The following is a 15,443-nucleotide window of genomic DNA, read 5'->3' on the forward strand; positions in this document are numbered from 1 at the left end:
AAAATTACATGATGAAAAAAAAGTCGTAAGAAAGCCTGTTTAAAAAGATGGGTCTTAAAACGGTATTTAAAAGTGTGAAGACCATCACTGTTCTTTAAATCCAATCCTCATAGCCGAGGAGCTGCAGTGCTAAAATATGTGGCTCCAATTGTGCTTAATCGAATGCAGGGAGGCACCAGAGAGAAATAGTTGGATGATCTAGAGTGCGAGAAGGGATAAAAATATGGAGAAGTTTGGTGAGGAGAAAGACTGTGAAGTGCCTTAAATGTAAGAAATTTTTATCTTCATAAATAAAAATTGAACACAAGATAACTTTTAGCACCCTTCTGAATATTTTCTGTGATTGGACCCTAAAATAATCATTTTAGAAAAAGTGACATTGTTATACGCTGTTGGGAGCCTCCAGGAACAAGGTTTAGTATCATTATAATTCGTATATTACACTGAGATTGATTAAAAAGTTGAAGATTATAAGAAATCATCTTTTAAAACACTGTAATGTCTCATTTGCCATGATCTTTCAGATGATGAGCAATTGTTTGTTTTGTTAGCAGAGAGCCAAGCAAAATCAAAAGAATGTTTAAACAGTTTGTGAGAAATAATCCTGTAATCAATTTCGGGATGCATTTGTCAGTTAGTGTGCATATAAATTTAGTCGCTTTCCAGACAAATAGCATGTACTTATTCATCTCCGTTCGCTCCCATAACTCCTTGCCAAAGTCAGCCTAATTATTCGTTTTGTTTTGCCTTTGGCTTTTTTCAAGACCAGAAATCCTTTTGCTTGTGATTTGAGAGCGGAAACACCTGTTTATGGCTCTGAGGTGCAAAGCTGCACGTGTTTTTAATGTTCTCCCCTCAAATTTAACACAAACGTAATTGTGGTTCAGCAGAAAGGGTAGATGAGGCTTAGTTTTTCTGCATAATCTGCTGACTTGAGAATTTCACTACACCTGTCTGATTATTTGTATTCACTCTGTGACTCGAGCCTTGCTCCCAATGGACCACCATATTAGTTACATCTGTTCAAATTCTCATTAACATAAATATATCAGGGTTTCCGCGGGCTCTTAAAAAGTCTTAAAGTCTAAAATAAAAAAAAATGTTAATTTTAGGTCTTAAATTCGCTGTTCTAGGTCTTAAATATTTTTGCACAGGTCTTATTTTTCCGATGTCCATGTAACACCACATCTATTGCTCATTTAAATTCTTTTTTTGTTGTTGCTTGGTTTTCGTGGTGTTGTAGTTCTTTATTTCGCTGGTCCAAATGTAGTTTACGATATTACAACTTCAAATGAGACCAACATGCAATAGCCAATCAGCTTTCTGGTGCTTGTGACATGATTTTGGCTGGCGGAAGTCATGATTTTTTTTTTGAGACTATTGAACAGTTTGCGCGGCGCCACATTTCATTTGAGTTGAATATGAACCACTTTGAAGAGATTTTGTCCGAAACCGGTACGCCTGTTTAGACATCTTTATGATCCGTCTCTGATCATAGAGAGGACCAGATGATCAATAATTCTTGGCTAGAAATTGCAACAGCTGTGGGAAAGAAGGAAAGTGTTTGTAAAAGTTTGGAAAAACCTGCGGGATAAGTTTGTTAAAACCAAAAAGAGAGGCCATGCAAAAGTGGAGACCCAGGTGGTTTTAATATTACAGAATATGTTTTTCCATCATGTTTTACACGTATATGTTACAATTTTGAATTTAAAACAATTTAATAGCTACAAACCAAAATGAAGTCACAAATTATTTCTTATAAAGGAATATTTGAACTTTCGGTTTACAATATACAGATGCCCTGTTTTTCTAGACTTTATTGGTGATAATAATCAGGAATGTTTTACCATATTTGTCTTTTAGCATATAGGCTAAGTAGAGGACAGAAACTAGCCAGACAGGAGTGTGTGATTTGTGGAGATGGCTAAATAAAATAAAAAACGTCAGTATTTTTTATGTAAGTGAACTTTTTTTTTTTGCTTTTATTCTTGCCATAATAAAAAATATATAATTGTAGAGCAACCCGTGTCCTGTTGTCATTTAATGTTTAACTTTAATAGGTAGAACTGAGATCTGAGATATGAACAAAAGCAAGTGATGCATCAGTTTGATTTCAAAAATCTTAAATGGTTATAAAATATTTCTAATCATTATACTAAATTATAAAAATAATAAAAAATTATCTTAATCTTGAACGATATTAATATGACATGATGCCAGTCATCAATTTGGCAACCTGCGCTTCCGTGTGTTTTGAACAAGGTGTGTAATACCTAGTTCAACCACTGGGTGTCAAACTTACATACTGCACCTTTAACAAATGCATGCTTTGCGTTTTTTTTTCTTTTTCTTCGTGACTCATGCCTTTGGATTGTGCATTATTTTCAGGCACTGGTATGTTAAGGATTATCCATATGAAAATTAAACTTTTCTGCCACATGAGAAATAAATGAGTTCGCAAGCCTAGTGTATGCTGGTTCTGCCCGGCTCTGAAAGACACGATCTGTGTGTGTATATGTGTGCTATGGCAGGTGATTATTCAACCGGCATAAAATATACATAGTTTGTCTTAAAGAACCAAAGTTTGAGCAGGAGAATCATCAACTTCATGAAGATCCTGCTAATCGTTCGCAGTTCTTTGTTTTAGCACAGGTAAACGTTAAATATTCAGTGTATAGTTGGCATTTAATATTAAAAGAAATGACCAGATTTTCATTATTGTACTGTATGTATTTGGGGTGAAATATGAGCCATCTAATGTCTTCCATGTGCCGTGTTTGTTAGGAATATGTGGATGAGTCCTAATCACTCACTAATGGTTCAGCTGGCAGCGTGTTATGGAATACAACTTTAGCACTTTGTAATTACGTTGAAGACCCGGAGCAGCTGTTTATAGCATGTCCAATGTGGTTTTCAGCACGCACGTTCCTTACCTACTATTTGATTTGAGAGCGATTTGCTTATTATGGAGGGAAAAACTATTGAATTTATTGGAACAGATGAAATCAAGAAATAATGGAGGGAGCGTTGCAACATTATATTAACAGAGAATAAATTATGCCCCGTATGTAATGGTTCTCACAGGGGTTTGAGTCTCAGAAGGAAGTCATTTCACACTGTTAAACAAGGATGTAATTTGCGCTTAACCGCGTACAGTGAGCTTGGTAAACACCAGTCCATTTACCGTCTAAAGATTATATGAAAACCTAATGCAGTTTGTCTCTGGGATTGAACTAAATTTAGCATTAGTGTTTATGTAGCATCTCAGATTGCTTTTTAATGTTTTATGATGATGAACAATTTAAGAACAAATGAATGATGAACTGAAGATGAAACCATCTGGCTTTAAGAAACCTAAGGCTGTTTTTGCTGGCTTAACATCGTAGTAATTTTACAGTGAAAAGAGCTCTTGATTTTCGAGTAGTATTTTGCTATTAGTTAAAAATAATTAAAATGTCTAAATAGTTTCAATAAGGTTACATCTGACTAGGGATGTAATGATTCACCGTGAGACGGTTGAAAATCGATTCAAATATGTGACTATTTAAACCAGTAGAAATGTTGAACGAATCGCGAAACATTTTTTGAACAGAGAGGGCGCTGTGTTTACAGGCGCAGTCTCGCTTTACTTGCACAACAGCGGCAATCATCACACTGATACTTACACTAGTTAATTGTACAAGTAATATTAATTATTCACCTTCATAATCATGTTCAACTCCTGTCTTTTGTTCTACTATATTATTAGTAATTTTATAATCAGTCCCGTGGAGCAGAGGCTATATTGACCACCTCTGTATACACTGCTCTCTGGTCTAAGAAAGGCTTTCCTCTCCACACCAGTTATCTCAGACCCCAGTGAATTTTGAGTGAGTTTTTTCATCAGCAGGGGACATTATAAATGTGCAAAGATCTCAGCTAGAAAACATAGATATGTGGATATTTCTTTTAAAAATGCCAGCACAGTCACAGATTTAGTTTGTTTATGTTATTGAGTCTTCTTTAGTTTGTATTATTCTTTTTTTTGGAGTTGGTTTCTAAAATAGCAGTTTAGTTATGAAAATCTATTATATTTTGCAAAAGAATGTGCAGCATTTAAGAAAAAATGAAAAGGCTCTTCATCTTAAATTTGATTTAAATAATTTTGTTCAAATCGTGACTGAATCGTAAATCATGAGATTAGTATTGTAAATTGTATCGAATCGCGAGTCAGGTGAATCGTTACATCCCTACATCTGATCAGTATAATCATACATGTACAGTTGAAGTCAGAATTATTAGCCCACCTGTTTATTTTTTCCCCAATTTCTGTTTAACAGAGAGATTTTTTTCAACACATTTCTAAACATAATAGTTTTGATAACTCATTTCTAATAACTGATTTATTTTATCTTTGCCATAATGACAGTAAATAATAATTGACTAGATATTTTTCAAGACACTTCTATACAGCTTAAGGTGACATTTAAAAGCTTAACTAGGTTAATTAGGTTAACTAGGCAGGATAGGGTAATCAGACAAGTTATTGGTGGTTGTTCAGTAAACTATCTAAAAATATATAGCTTAAAGGGGCTAATACTTTTACCTTAAAAAGATTTTTATAAAAATTAAAAACTTTTATTCTAGCTTAAATAAAACAAATAAGACTTTCTCCAGAAGAAAAAATATTATCAGACATACTGTGAAAATTTTCTTGCTCTGTTAAACATAATTTGGGAAATATTTAAAAAAGAAAAAAAAGTTTAAAGGAGGGCTAAAAACTCTGACTTCAACTGTACATGCTATTGCTATTTCTGCGAACATTTTCTGCATGTTTATGGTGCATTCAGGACATAAAGAAAGATGATGTACTTGAGATGAACACACATGGATGTCACAAATCCATAATTATGAGTGAGAAACGCTTGGAAGTGTTGCAGCATCTGTATAGTTTTATTCAAATGAATCGTCACTTAACATAAATGCACTTAAAAAACTAAATATTCTGTAAGTAATGCAAGTAAGTAATGTGTATTTATATAGCACATTTATTGTGTCTGGCCATACACCCAAAGCGCTTCACAATCATGAGGGGGGTCTCTTCACACCACCACCAGTGTGCAGTATCCACTTGGATCATGCGACGGCACCATTTTTGATCATTAAAAATAGGTGTGATGGGACTGCATTAATGGACAAACCAGCAGACTGACTACATTGCAAAACATCTGAAATGCTGTTTTGGTCATTCTAAAAAAGTCTGTCATCAAAGCCAGCGCTCTTTTGTTTTGATTTCCAAAAGGAATCCTCATTTTATTTAACAAGTTTGCAAATAATAAAGCTTGTTAACAAGTTTTTAATGGTTTATGAAGGAATTACAATGCTTAGATTATTTTATATTCATTTATAAGTAGCAGGGTATTTATAGCTACTGCATTTCTGTACGTTCACATCCTGTCTCTTTTAGTTTATTATTATAATTATTATTATTATTATTATTATTATTGTTATTATTATTATTATTATTATTATTATTATTATTATTATTATTGTTGTTGTTATTATTGTTATTATTATTATTATTATTATTATTGTTATTATTATTATTATTGTTATTATTGTTATTATTATTATTATTATTATTATTATTATTGTTATTATTGTTATTATTATTATTACATATCTTATTAGTTTTAGCATTTTTTATCTGGGAATAACATACCTTGGAATTTTGCGACTGACCAGATAGAATAAAGTATTCCAGACAGCAGTGTAAAACATACTTTAATATTTAAAGGTACAAATTTACAATCTTACAAGCAAGTGAACTATTGATATATTATATTATATATTATATTACATTATTGATGTATTATATATTAGGTCACACTTTATTTTGATGATCCGTTTATTGAATATAAGTTATATTGTATCTACATGCCAGCTAATTCTCATTAGATTATGACTGTTAGGTTGGGGTTAGGGTTAGTGTAAGTTGACATGTACTTGATAAGTTTATGATAGTCAGTTAAATGTCTGTTGAAATAGCAGCATGAAGAAGCAGACAGTCTACTAATACTCAAATGGACCATCAAAAAAAGTGTTACCTATATTATATTGACATTATGTGTAAATCCCACATTTCACAAGTTTATGTTTGTATTTCAGAGAAAGTGTGATACATTTCTATATAATTTCAACATATTTCAAAATATTGAAAAAATGGTTTACATATTCTTTTTAAATCATTAGAAATGCTAAATACAATAATTTTATATACTGTACTTGTTGTTTTGATTTCTGGTTGGGCCCCAAATCAGACAATTAATCATCAAAGCACCAAAACAGACATTTATTGCAAAATCGCTATTATTTCTTAGATGATTATTCATCAAATTTCATAGTTGCGACATCCACAGGGACATTTAATTTCAAATTTAATGCCTTTATTATTTTTGCCTTCACTTAATAGTGACTATTGAATTTTAACAAGGATTTATTATTTTTGTTGTGGATTTATATTGTGTGTACTAGTCTAAGAATAAAATCATAAATATGAGTGTATCATAATTACAAGTCACCTTTACTCTATTTTGTCAGAACAGTTGCTTTATTTTCCTAATACACTGAATCATTTGAGATCACCGCTGTCTTATTCTTGCTTGGTTATTTTAGCGCAGGACTTGTCTTATGCTGTACTAACAGTGCGGTCTCTGTTTTGCAGAGGCTGACGTGAACCTGTTGGAGTCTGGAGAGATTGAGGCTCTCGCGGAGGCCCAAAGTGGAGGTCTGCCAACACCTGAAGGTAAAGGAATACCTTATTAAACTCTGTGCAGAACGCCTCATCTTGATGTTCACACAAATGCTAAGCTAACACTGTATTTAAAAAATCTCTATTTGTTATGCAGTTTAATGACATTTTGGTACATTGATCTTCCTATGAAAGTCCTGGTATAAAATGTACAAAAGTATCAAATATCCAAACTATGTGTAATTATCTACCTTTATTCGGTTCAAAATTCCGCTTAACATAACTGTGTATTTAACATCTAATATAATTGGTTATTTTAATCACGTTTTATAGTCTCACTGATTGGATCTAAATGTTTTCATTTATTAAAGTGTTACTTGAGGATTTAAATGAAGAAAAAAAAACATTTCATTCTTTCTGCTTTAACATTTCACATCACTGAATTCCTACGAAAGTTTTTGACTTGTCACGTGCACACAAAATGTTAAGAACGGAAAAAATAAATGCATAATTTTATTTTAAAATGGACGTTATTCAAAAAGGAATAAATAGTCCTTAAAAACAAAAAACAAAAAAGCAATTAAATTGGAAATTAGAGATGCAATGATTAACTGATTTCACTATTAACTGCGCTTTCTTCACGGTTAATTAATCGTAAAGGCTTCTCAATACCGGGTTTCTGCATGGAACAAATCTGCTTCAACTATACAAAGTTACGCCAACTGTTCGCTAGTTCAAAGTTCCAAGCTTGTACACAGAGGCTAATACCTACACACTCTGTGGATTAACTAAGGGCCGTTCACATTCTGCATCTTTTGTGCACGCAAGTTTCTTATTTCTAATGGAGGCACGCGGTATATTGGTAGTGTGAAGCGCTCGCGCTTTCCAGGCACACCTAGTTGAAAGAATGCCACTAGCGCACCGCCAGTCACATGACAACAACTGACCAATCAGTTCATACTTTGTATGTTATATACACATTTCTACTCCAAAGAGAAAAAGATACTGAATAAAAATACCAATTTTATAATATAGTGATCAAAAGTGCCTTTCAGACAGGTTCAGCAGCCTTTGACTACATTTGTTCTAATTAAAAGGGAAATACTTAGCTAATATGTAGCTTAGATTTACATTAAACAAATACTGTTTTTTAATACTTAATATTTTTATTTATTTATTGATTGATTGTTCTGTCATTTATTTTCAGTGTAAAATTATTACTTGTATTTAAATGGCAAAAACTTTTTCTGCTTATTTTTAAGTCCAAAGAGAAATAGATTATTGTTTGTTTTATTATTATTTTCTGCTCTATTATTTGGTTACTAAGCAGCAATAAATAACCCTTTAAAATATAAGCAGTTTTCTGTGATTTTTCTGAACTAGTAGTGTTTTGAAATGAATGAAAGCTTAATTATCGTGATAACCGTGAAATCGTGATTATTCTAATCGTTAAACCAAAATCTTTAGTCGTTGCATCCCTATTGGAAAGACGCTTGTAAAATATGTTTGATACAACACTTGAAAATGATGTTTTTGATATATTTTACTTCTATAACTGTCTTTAATTTTATTTTATAGCCTATTTTATGAACTGCATAAACACTATTTAGTCAATTAAAAAATGTTATTGAACTGACCGAAATATACAAAATTCATTTACTAGAAATAATAATAAAACAAATCTAATCTTTGAAAGCAACCTAATCTAACTAACACTTGCTCTTTATTTGTAAGTATTTGTAATAATAACGAGCGATTTCTAATTTATAAAATTTTGAAGGAAATCTTTGTAGGGCTGGGGGATATATCAAAAATGCAGTGTCGATAATTATTTTCTATATTGAACGATAATGATAAATATTTAGATACAAGTTGTTAATGCTTCCAGATTTAAAAGTGTACCCCAACACTGACTGAAGCCACAAATTAGAGGGTTCATTAAATGGCATATCATATTTTTGGCTGATAAATTTTCAGTGGCGAAAATTTGGTATACATTTCTAATATCAACACACTTTTAGATTCCCATTGTTGCACATTTCTGCTGTGTGATTGGCTTTTACATCAGTATAGAGTAAAAAAGTCCTGAGCTAATTATTGTTATTGACATAAATTTTATCACGGTTCGATATAATATCGTTTGTCAGCCCAGCCCTGTTTATTTGCATCTTGTTTTCATCCCTGGTGTCCACAACCTTCTTATTTTCCTATTTTTATCAAGTCACATGCTAAACGCTCATTTTCCATTGCATTTATTCAATCAGCATCGTCATGTTCGCTTATGATACACGAGAGAACCATTATATTTAAGTGTCAGTGACATTAATAATTCATAAAAGAGTAATGGAAAGAAGAAAAAAAAACATCTCATGATAGATGTCCTCGATAAGGTTGTGATCCTGAAATGTGGCCTGCTCTGTCAAGCCGGAGTGTGTCTGCATTTGCGCTTTCGCTGAGGATAAATCATAGAGTTTTGAGGAAAACCCAGCGCTTGGCTCTGGTGGGCCTGTTTAATAGCAGTACAGAATATGAAGCACTGCAGAGACTGTTTGTGTTGGCCGCACGACCAAGGGGTCTGGGGACGAGAGGAAGCTGTAATAGTTTTTAGGAAAGCGGATAAACGTATGAAGGCCAGTGTTTCCAATCCATGCGTCGCAAATATAAACCTAATGCAAGATAAGTGGAAATGTACAGTAGAGATATTAGTAAACAATAAAAAAAACAGTTGGAAATTAATTCTTATATACTAAAAAAAAATTATGTTTGGTGTTTGTTCAAACTACTTATTTAAAATGAGCTGAATTTTTTTAGATTTTAGCGACAAGTTTTATGTTCAATCCACTTAAATTTGTTAAAACTCATAAGCTAACTTAATTTGTTCATGTTGCCCCAACATAAATCACACTGGGATGTGCGGATGCGGAGCATGTTTTAGTGTATCTAACCACAGTATACAAAAAAAATTTTGTAAAAATGTAAAAGTTTGTGTTAGGACAACATGAAGGAATTGTGTGGAATCCAGCATTTTTACAGTGCAGGTGCTCGAAAGATTATTCAATAAATTCTTCTAGGGTGTCCGCGGGGTCTTAAAAAGTATTAAAAGTTGATAAATCAATGTAGAGAAATTTAAGGCCCTTAAAAAGTGTTAGGTCTTAAATGCTATTTAGCAAGGTATTAAATTTTGTAGCATTTTTAATTATGTAACGTATGGTTGTATGCTAAAGTTTGCCTGAATTAAATCTGTGAATATCAGGATGCTGCATAGTTTATGAAATCCATGAAATCCTACTAGATTTGACATCATGCTGCTTTGTTTACTGCAGCTACCAAGGCAACACTATTATTTCGGCAGTTCTATAGGTGTAAACCTGCTGAATTAGCTAGATTTAATACATTTTTATTGAGTATATAAATAATGTTTTAGATTTGGATTGGTTACTTGCATTAATATTTAGTAAATATACTGCAAGTCATCTCGCCAGTTTTCCGGTTGAAACCTAACGTGGTTATAAGGTTTTAATGTTTGGAAAGAGTTTTTAAAAATGTGTCAAAAGGTGTTGAATTTCACTCTCTGATTCCTCTATATACTCTGTCTTCAATATGTTAATTTTTTTTTACGATAGCTACATTTCAATCCACCTATTTTTATGTGCATTTTGGTTATGTGCATTAAAAAACGGTTGATGAAAATGCAGAGATGCGCATAAATTTGGAAAATGCGCGTTAAAAAAAACTGCACACAACTGAGTATGATAAACTTTTTATTTGATAAGAAAAGATGCGCATAAAATATGATGGAAACACTTTTACAGAACAAATTCCATTATGCGCATTTAAAAAGGTCATGTGATTTTGTTATAAGAGATCATATGATGATAAAAATGTGTGTGAATGGATAAACCAGCAGGCTGAGCACATTGTAAACATCTGAAATGTTGTTTTGGTCATTCTGAAACGCCAGTATTAGTGTTATTATATTATTAATTACCTCCAGAATTGTCAAGAGCATCTGTGCTCCAGGTGTGACGCCTTCAAATGCCACCACGAGTTCATTGCGTATCGACATTCTTTTGAGGCGCAATCATTTATTAAATAAAGAAAAGACTCACTCAGCTTCTCCTTCTGCAGCAAGTTTTTACTTTTGATATTTGGCTCCAGTTTATGAGGAAGTGATGATTTTGTTCTCTTTGACTCACTAGATGGAAACACTGCTTTATTCGCATATCTTTTATGCGAAATTCCAGTAATGCGCATTAATTTAATTCACGTCTTTGGATGGAAACATAGCTACATTCACGAGTTCACACTCACAGATGTTTGACTGAATATAATATGCGTATTTGGCGTGCTGTCCGGGGAGAGGGCTCTGAGCTCGGGAAGACACCCTAACTCGTGTTATTCCCCTTTTCAGGATAAAGAAAGGTAGGGTTTGAGTTTAGTGTCACCCCCTCCCCCCCCACCGGATTTAAATAGGTATCTGGTTTAATAGTGTGGAGTTGGGGTGGTGGAGGGACGCTGAAGTCAAGAGAAACGGAGGTATGACGTGTTTAACTATTTATAGGGGTTTGCTCTTGAGCTGATTGGATAATAGAACGATTGTGTGTGTGATGAATTAGCCTCATCAAAGACTGATCGTGCTCCTCCCGAAGTTTGTTTATAAAACATCACGTAGATTGTGTCAAAGCAGCTTAACATAGAAGTTCTAGTAAAGTGAAATTGAAACTCCGTCCGCTTAGTTCATTTCAGTGTGATTTAATTTTCACTGCTGAAAGTCCAAACACTGAAGAGCAAATCCATCGATGTGCAGCTCCACAAGTCCCAAACCAAGCAAGCCAGTGGCGACAGTGGCGAGGATCAAAATTTTACCAATAGGAGAAAGTGAAGTAAAGATATGTTTAGATTTGACCAGTCAGATGGAGCCAAACTATCTTAATGCCTGCCTCCACAGTAGTTGCTGTTACTCAACTACAGTATTGCATATTTTCCCATCAATCGTGCTGGTCCAAAAATCTTGATTCTTGGCAAATTTAAAACAGTTCAACACTCAAATGAAACTTTATACAGAGTTATACAATCATTTTTTACATAGTTAAAATTAACTCCTTAAGAGTTAGCAGATGCTTGAACATGTCATAATAGTAAAAGTACACAGCAAAAATGAACCGCTTCATCGCTTTGAGTTGATTTGAGCCAGAAATACAGTTCCTATCATTTCAGCTGAGGGAGTTATAGAGATCTGTTATTCTGCATTAAAAACCATTACAAAATGAATGAAAAGAAAAAGAAATCACACTTGGTAGTTTTGTTATTGGGTATGTTTTAAAGAAAATCATCAGGATCAGGGTAATTCTACTGTTTTATTTATGCTTCTGGTAAATTAAATGTTGGATAAGCAATAACTTGAATACATCTCCTATAGTTATACAATATAATAATATACAAATTAAATGATATAATCTGAATATTCATCTATCGACCACAAACAGCCATAGACTAAAAGACCAATTGTATAATTCAAGAGCTAAGATTGAGGATATTAAAGCAATGATCAAAGCATCGGAAAAAAGCAGTATCCACCCATCATTAAACACAACTGGAAGTGGTGTTCAGCATTTTGTTTGCATTTGAAGGCCAGAGGTTGGTTATATGGAGAATTGCAGTGGTTTGTCAGCACTGCTTGTGTTGTTTATCGTTCCAATCATGGCCGCCCACAAATAGTCAAACCCACTTAACCTCGCCGGCTGACTGCACTCGCCAAACCTGCACTCCACATGCATTACATACAGATTCATTACATTTATTACTTTTTTATTACTTTTTTTATTTAGTCATTCATTATTGTTCCATTTAGATTTTTTTTGAAGTATTTTATTCATTCGTTCATTCATTATTGTTCCATTTAGAATTTTTTTGAAGTATTTTATTCATTCATTCATTCATTCATTATTGTTCCATTTAGAATTTTTTTGAAGTATTTTATTCATTCATTCATTCATTCATTATTGTTCCATTTAGAATTTTTTTAGAATTATTTTATTCATTCGTTCATTCATTATTGTTCCATTTTTATTTAATCATATTTCGTGTTTTAAATTTTTAAATGTATTTTATTAATTCATTATTGTTCCATTTGAATTTTATTTTTTATATTTTTTTCATTATTTTAAACGTTTTTTTATTCATTCATTCATTTATTCATTATAGTTTTATTTGTTTTTTATTTTTATGGAATGTATTTAATTTAATTCATTCAGTCATTCATTCATTATTGTTCTATTTTTAATTTAATTAAATTTTTATAGTTTTTTTTATTTTATGTTATTGTATTGTTTATTATTTCCATTTATATTTATTCTTATTTTAACAGTTATTTTATCTAATCATTCATTCATTCATTCATTCATTCTTTTCTCATTATTGCTCTATTTTGAATTTTATTTTTAATGTTTTATTAATTTTTTGTATTGAATTTTTTAGTTATTCATTATTTTTTTCATTCTCCATCATTGTTATATGGATATATATATATATATATATATATATATATATATATATATATATATATATATATATATATATATATATATATATATATATATATATATATATATATATATATATATATATATATATGCGTGTTTGTGTGTGTGTGTGTGTGTGTGTGTGTGTGTGTGTGTGTGTGTGTGTAACAAATTTATTCTTGACTTGTTTTGTCATTAGTACATTCTAAAATATACTGGGTTATTCACACTAAACATGGACAAAACGAGTTACTGTATTTTTAAAATGAAATTTATGGATCAGTTTTCAACCAACATTTGGGTATGTTTCTATTTTGCACATTTTTATAGTCTAGAATAGTGTATAGTCTTCCCATGCATGACAAAAGGGAATTTTACCTTACCTTGGTGCTTCAACAAAAGAAAATGAACTTTCTTTGCGAGTGCACTTCATCATCTTAGCAGCGAGTGCAGCCTTTGTCTGGTCTACTCTTTGTGATTCAGTTGCATTGGCATCCATGCATGATTAGTAGTGTATTAATGCAAGATTAATTTCACGTTCAGCATGTTCTGACGTGTTAAGTTCAGTCTGTCAGCAGCAGTGTCTCAGTTCCTGTGCTGTGCTTCACTGATGAGGAACACACTGATGTACAGTATAGTGTCTTCAGATCGTCATCTGAGCGAGATTACAAAACACTTGTTCATCTTTCCACACCGATCACAGATAGCGGAGTACCTGCAACGACTTGTCTTCATCACGGTGTGCGTCTCGTTTGCTGGCTTCTAGGGTTTTCACAGTTATTCACAGTTTGGGTGTGAAAAATAAATGGGCCGTTTCTTTACAGTTCTTCTCTGATGTGATGCTCATTTTGTCAGCACTGCCTTGTTTGACGGTGTTTATTTTCCTTTGTGCTTGTCATCTTTTGTTGACTTTGTTGAATTTTCTGCTGCTAGGATTATTGTACTGTAGTTTCTTGTTGTTTGTAACCAAATTGTTTTGTTTTCAATGAGGCATCAAATTGCATTTTAAAGTTTGCTAATATTGTATTAGAAATGCCCTACAGCAGGTCAGAAAATATTGTCATTTTCTCAGAATATGCACTTTTCAATGCAATGAAAAGTGAAGACAACAAATATTTGTACTTTTTTTATTTTAAATTATTTGATTTTAACTTATTTTAATAAATTAATTTGGTTTCAGCTAAATGTAAGTTGTACAAAGTTTAACTTTAATATTAATAGTCAGTTTGATTGGTTGAGATGTTGAGATGACTAGGAAAGTTAATTTGATACAACAAAAAAATTAAATCAGCAAGATCTCTTCTTCAGAGAGATTTTTTTAAAATTCTTGCCAATTTCCTTTTTTAATTTTTTTTAATTAATTAATTTTTTTTATTTATTTATTTATTTATTTATTTATTTATTTATTTATTTATTTATTTATTTATTTTTTTTTTATTAATTTTTTTTTATTTTTATTTTTATTTATTTATTTTTTATTATTATTTATTATTTTTTTTTAATGTATGACCTACCGATATATTTTTTTAATTTTTAAATTTATTCATTCATTAATTTTTTTTTCGGCTAAGTCCCTTTATTTTACCAATAAAGCACGTTTTATTTTGCCAACTTATCAGCACGTTTTTACGCAGCGGATGCCCTTCCAGCCACAACCCATCTCTGGGAAACATTCTCACATACACTACGGCCAATTTAGGCTACTCAATTCACCTGTACCGCATGTCTTTGGACTGTGGGGGAAACCGGAGCACACAGAGGAAACCCACGCCAACGCAGGGAGAACATGCAAACTTCACACAGAAATGCCAACTGACCCAGCCAAGGCTCGAACCAGCGACCTTCTTGCTGTGAGGCGACAGCACTACCTACTGCACCACCTTATAAATTAACTAATTAATTTGTTTTTTTTTTGCAGATTCAGATTTATTTTCTAAAAACTATAATAATCATCAGCCTCATCATCGTCGCCATCATCATAAAAAATTCCCTCAAACTGCATTGACAACATTTTAAAAACAGAAGTGATTTTACCGTCTACACTTTAAACTTTATAACCTTTATAACCTTTTTTCTCATGACACAATAGTCCAAATATAGTGTAAGCATATGGCTAGAATTTATTCATTCCTTCATTTTCCTTTGGCTTAGTCCCTTAATTCATCAGGGGTCGCCACAGCGGGTCGCCACAG

The 15,443-nt window shown here is 32.2% G+C and overlaps 1 protein-coding gene across 1 annotated transcript in view; it reads left to right on the top strand.

The window, feature by feature from the left end:
• Nucleotides 1–15,443, top strand: part of ror2 (receptor tyrosine kinase-like orphan receptor 2) — a 139,262-nt gene that overhangs the window by 82,144 nt on the left and 41,675 nt on the right. The window contains exon 2 of the mRNA XM_056466968.1: nucleotides 6,704–6,784. Within this exon, the coding sequence (XP_056322943.1) occupies nucleotides 6,704–6,784 (81 nt within the window). The remainder of the gene's footprint in view (nucleotides 1–6,703; nucleotides 6,785–15,443) is intronic.

This window comes from Danio aesculapii, chromosome 10 (genome assembly GCF_903798145.1).
Source record: "Danio aesculapii chromosome 10, fDanAes4.1, whole genome shotgun sequence".
Taxonomy (NCBI): domain Eukaryota; kingdom Metazoa; phylum Chordata; class Actinopteri; order Cypriniformes; family Danionidae; genus Danio; species Danio aesculapii.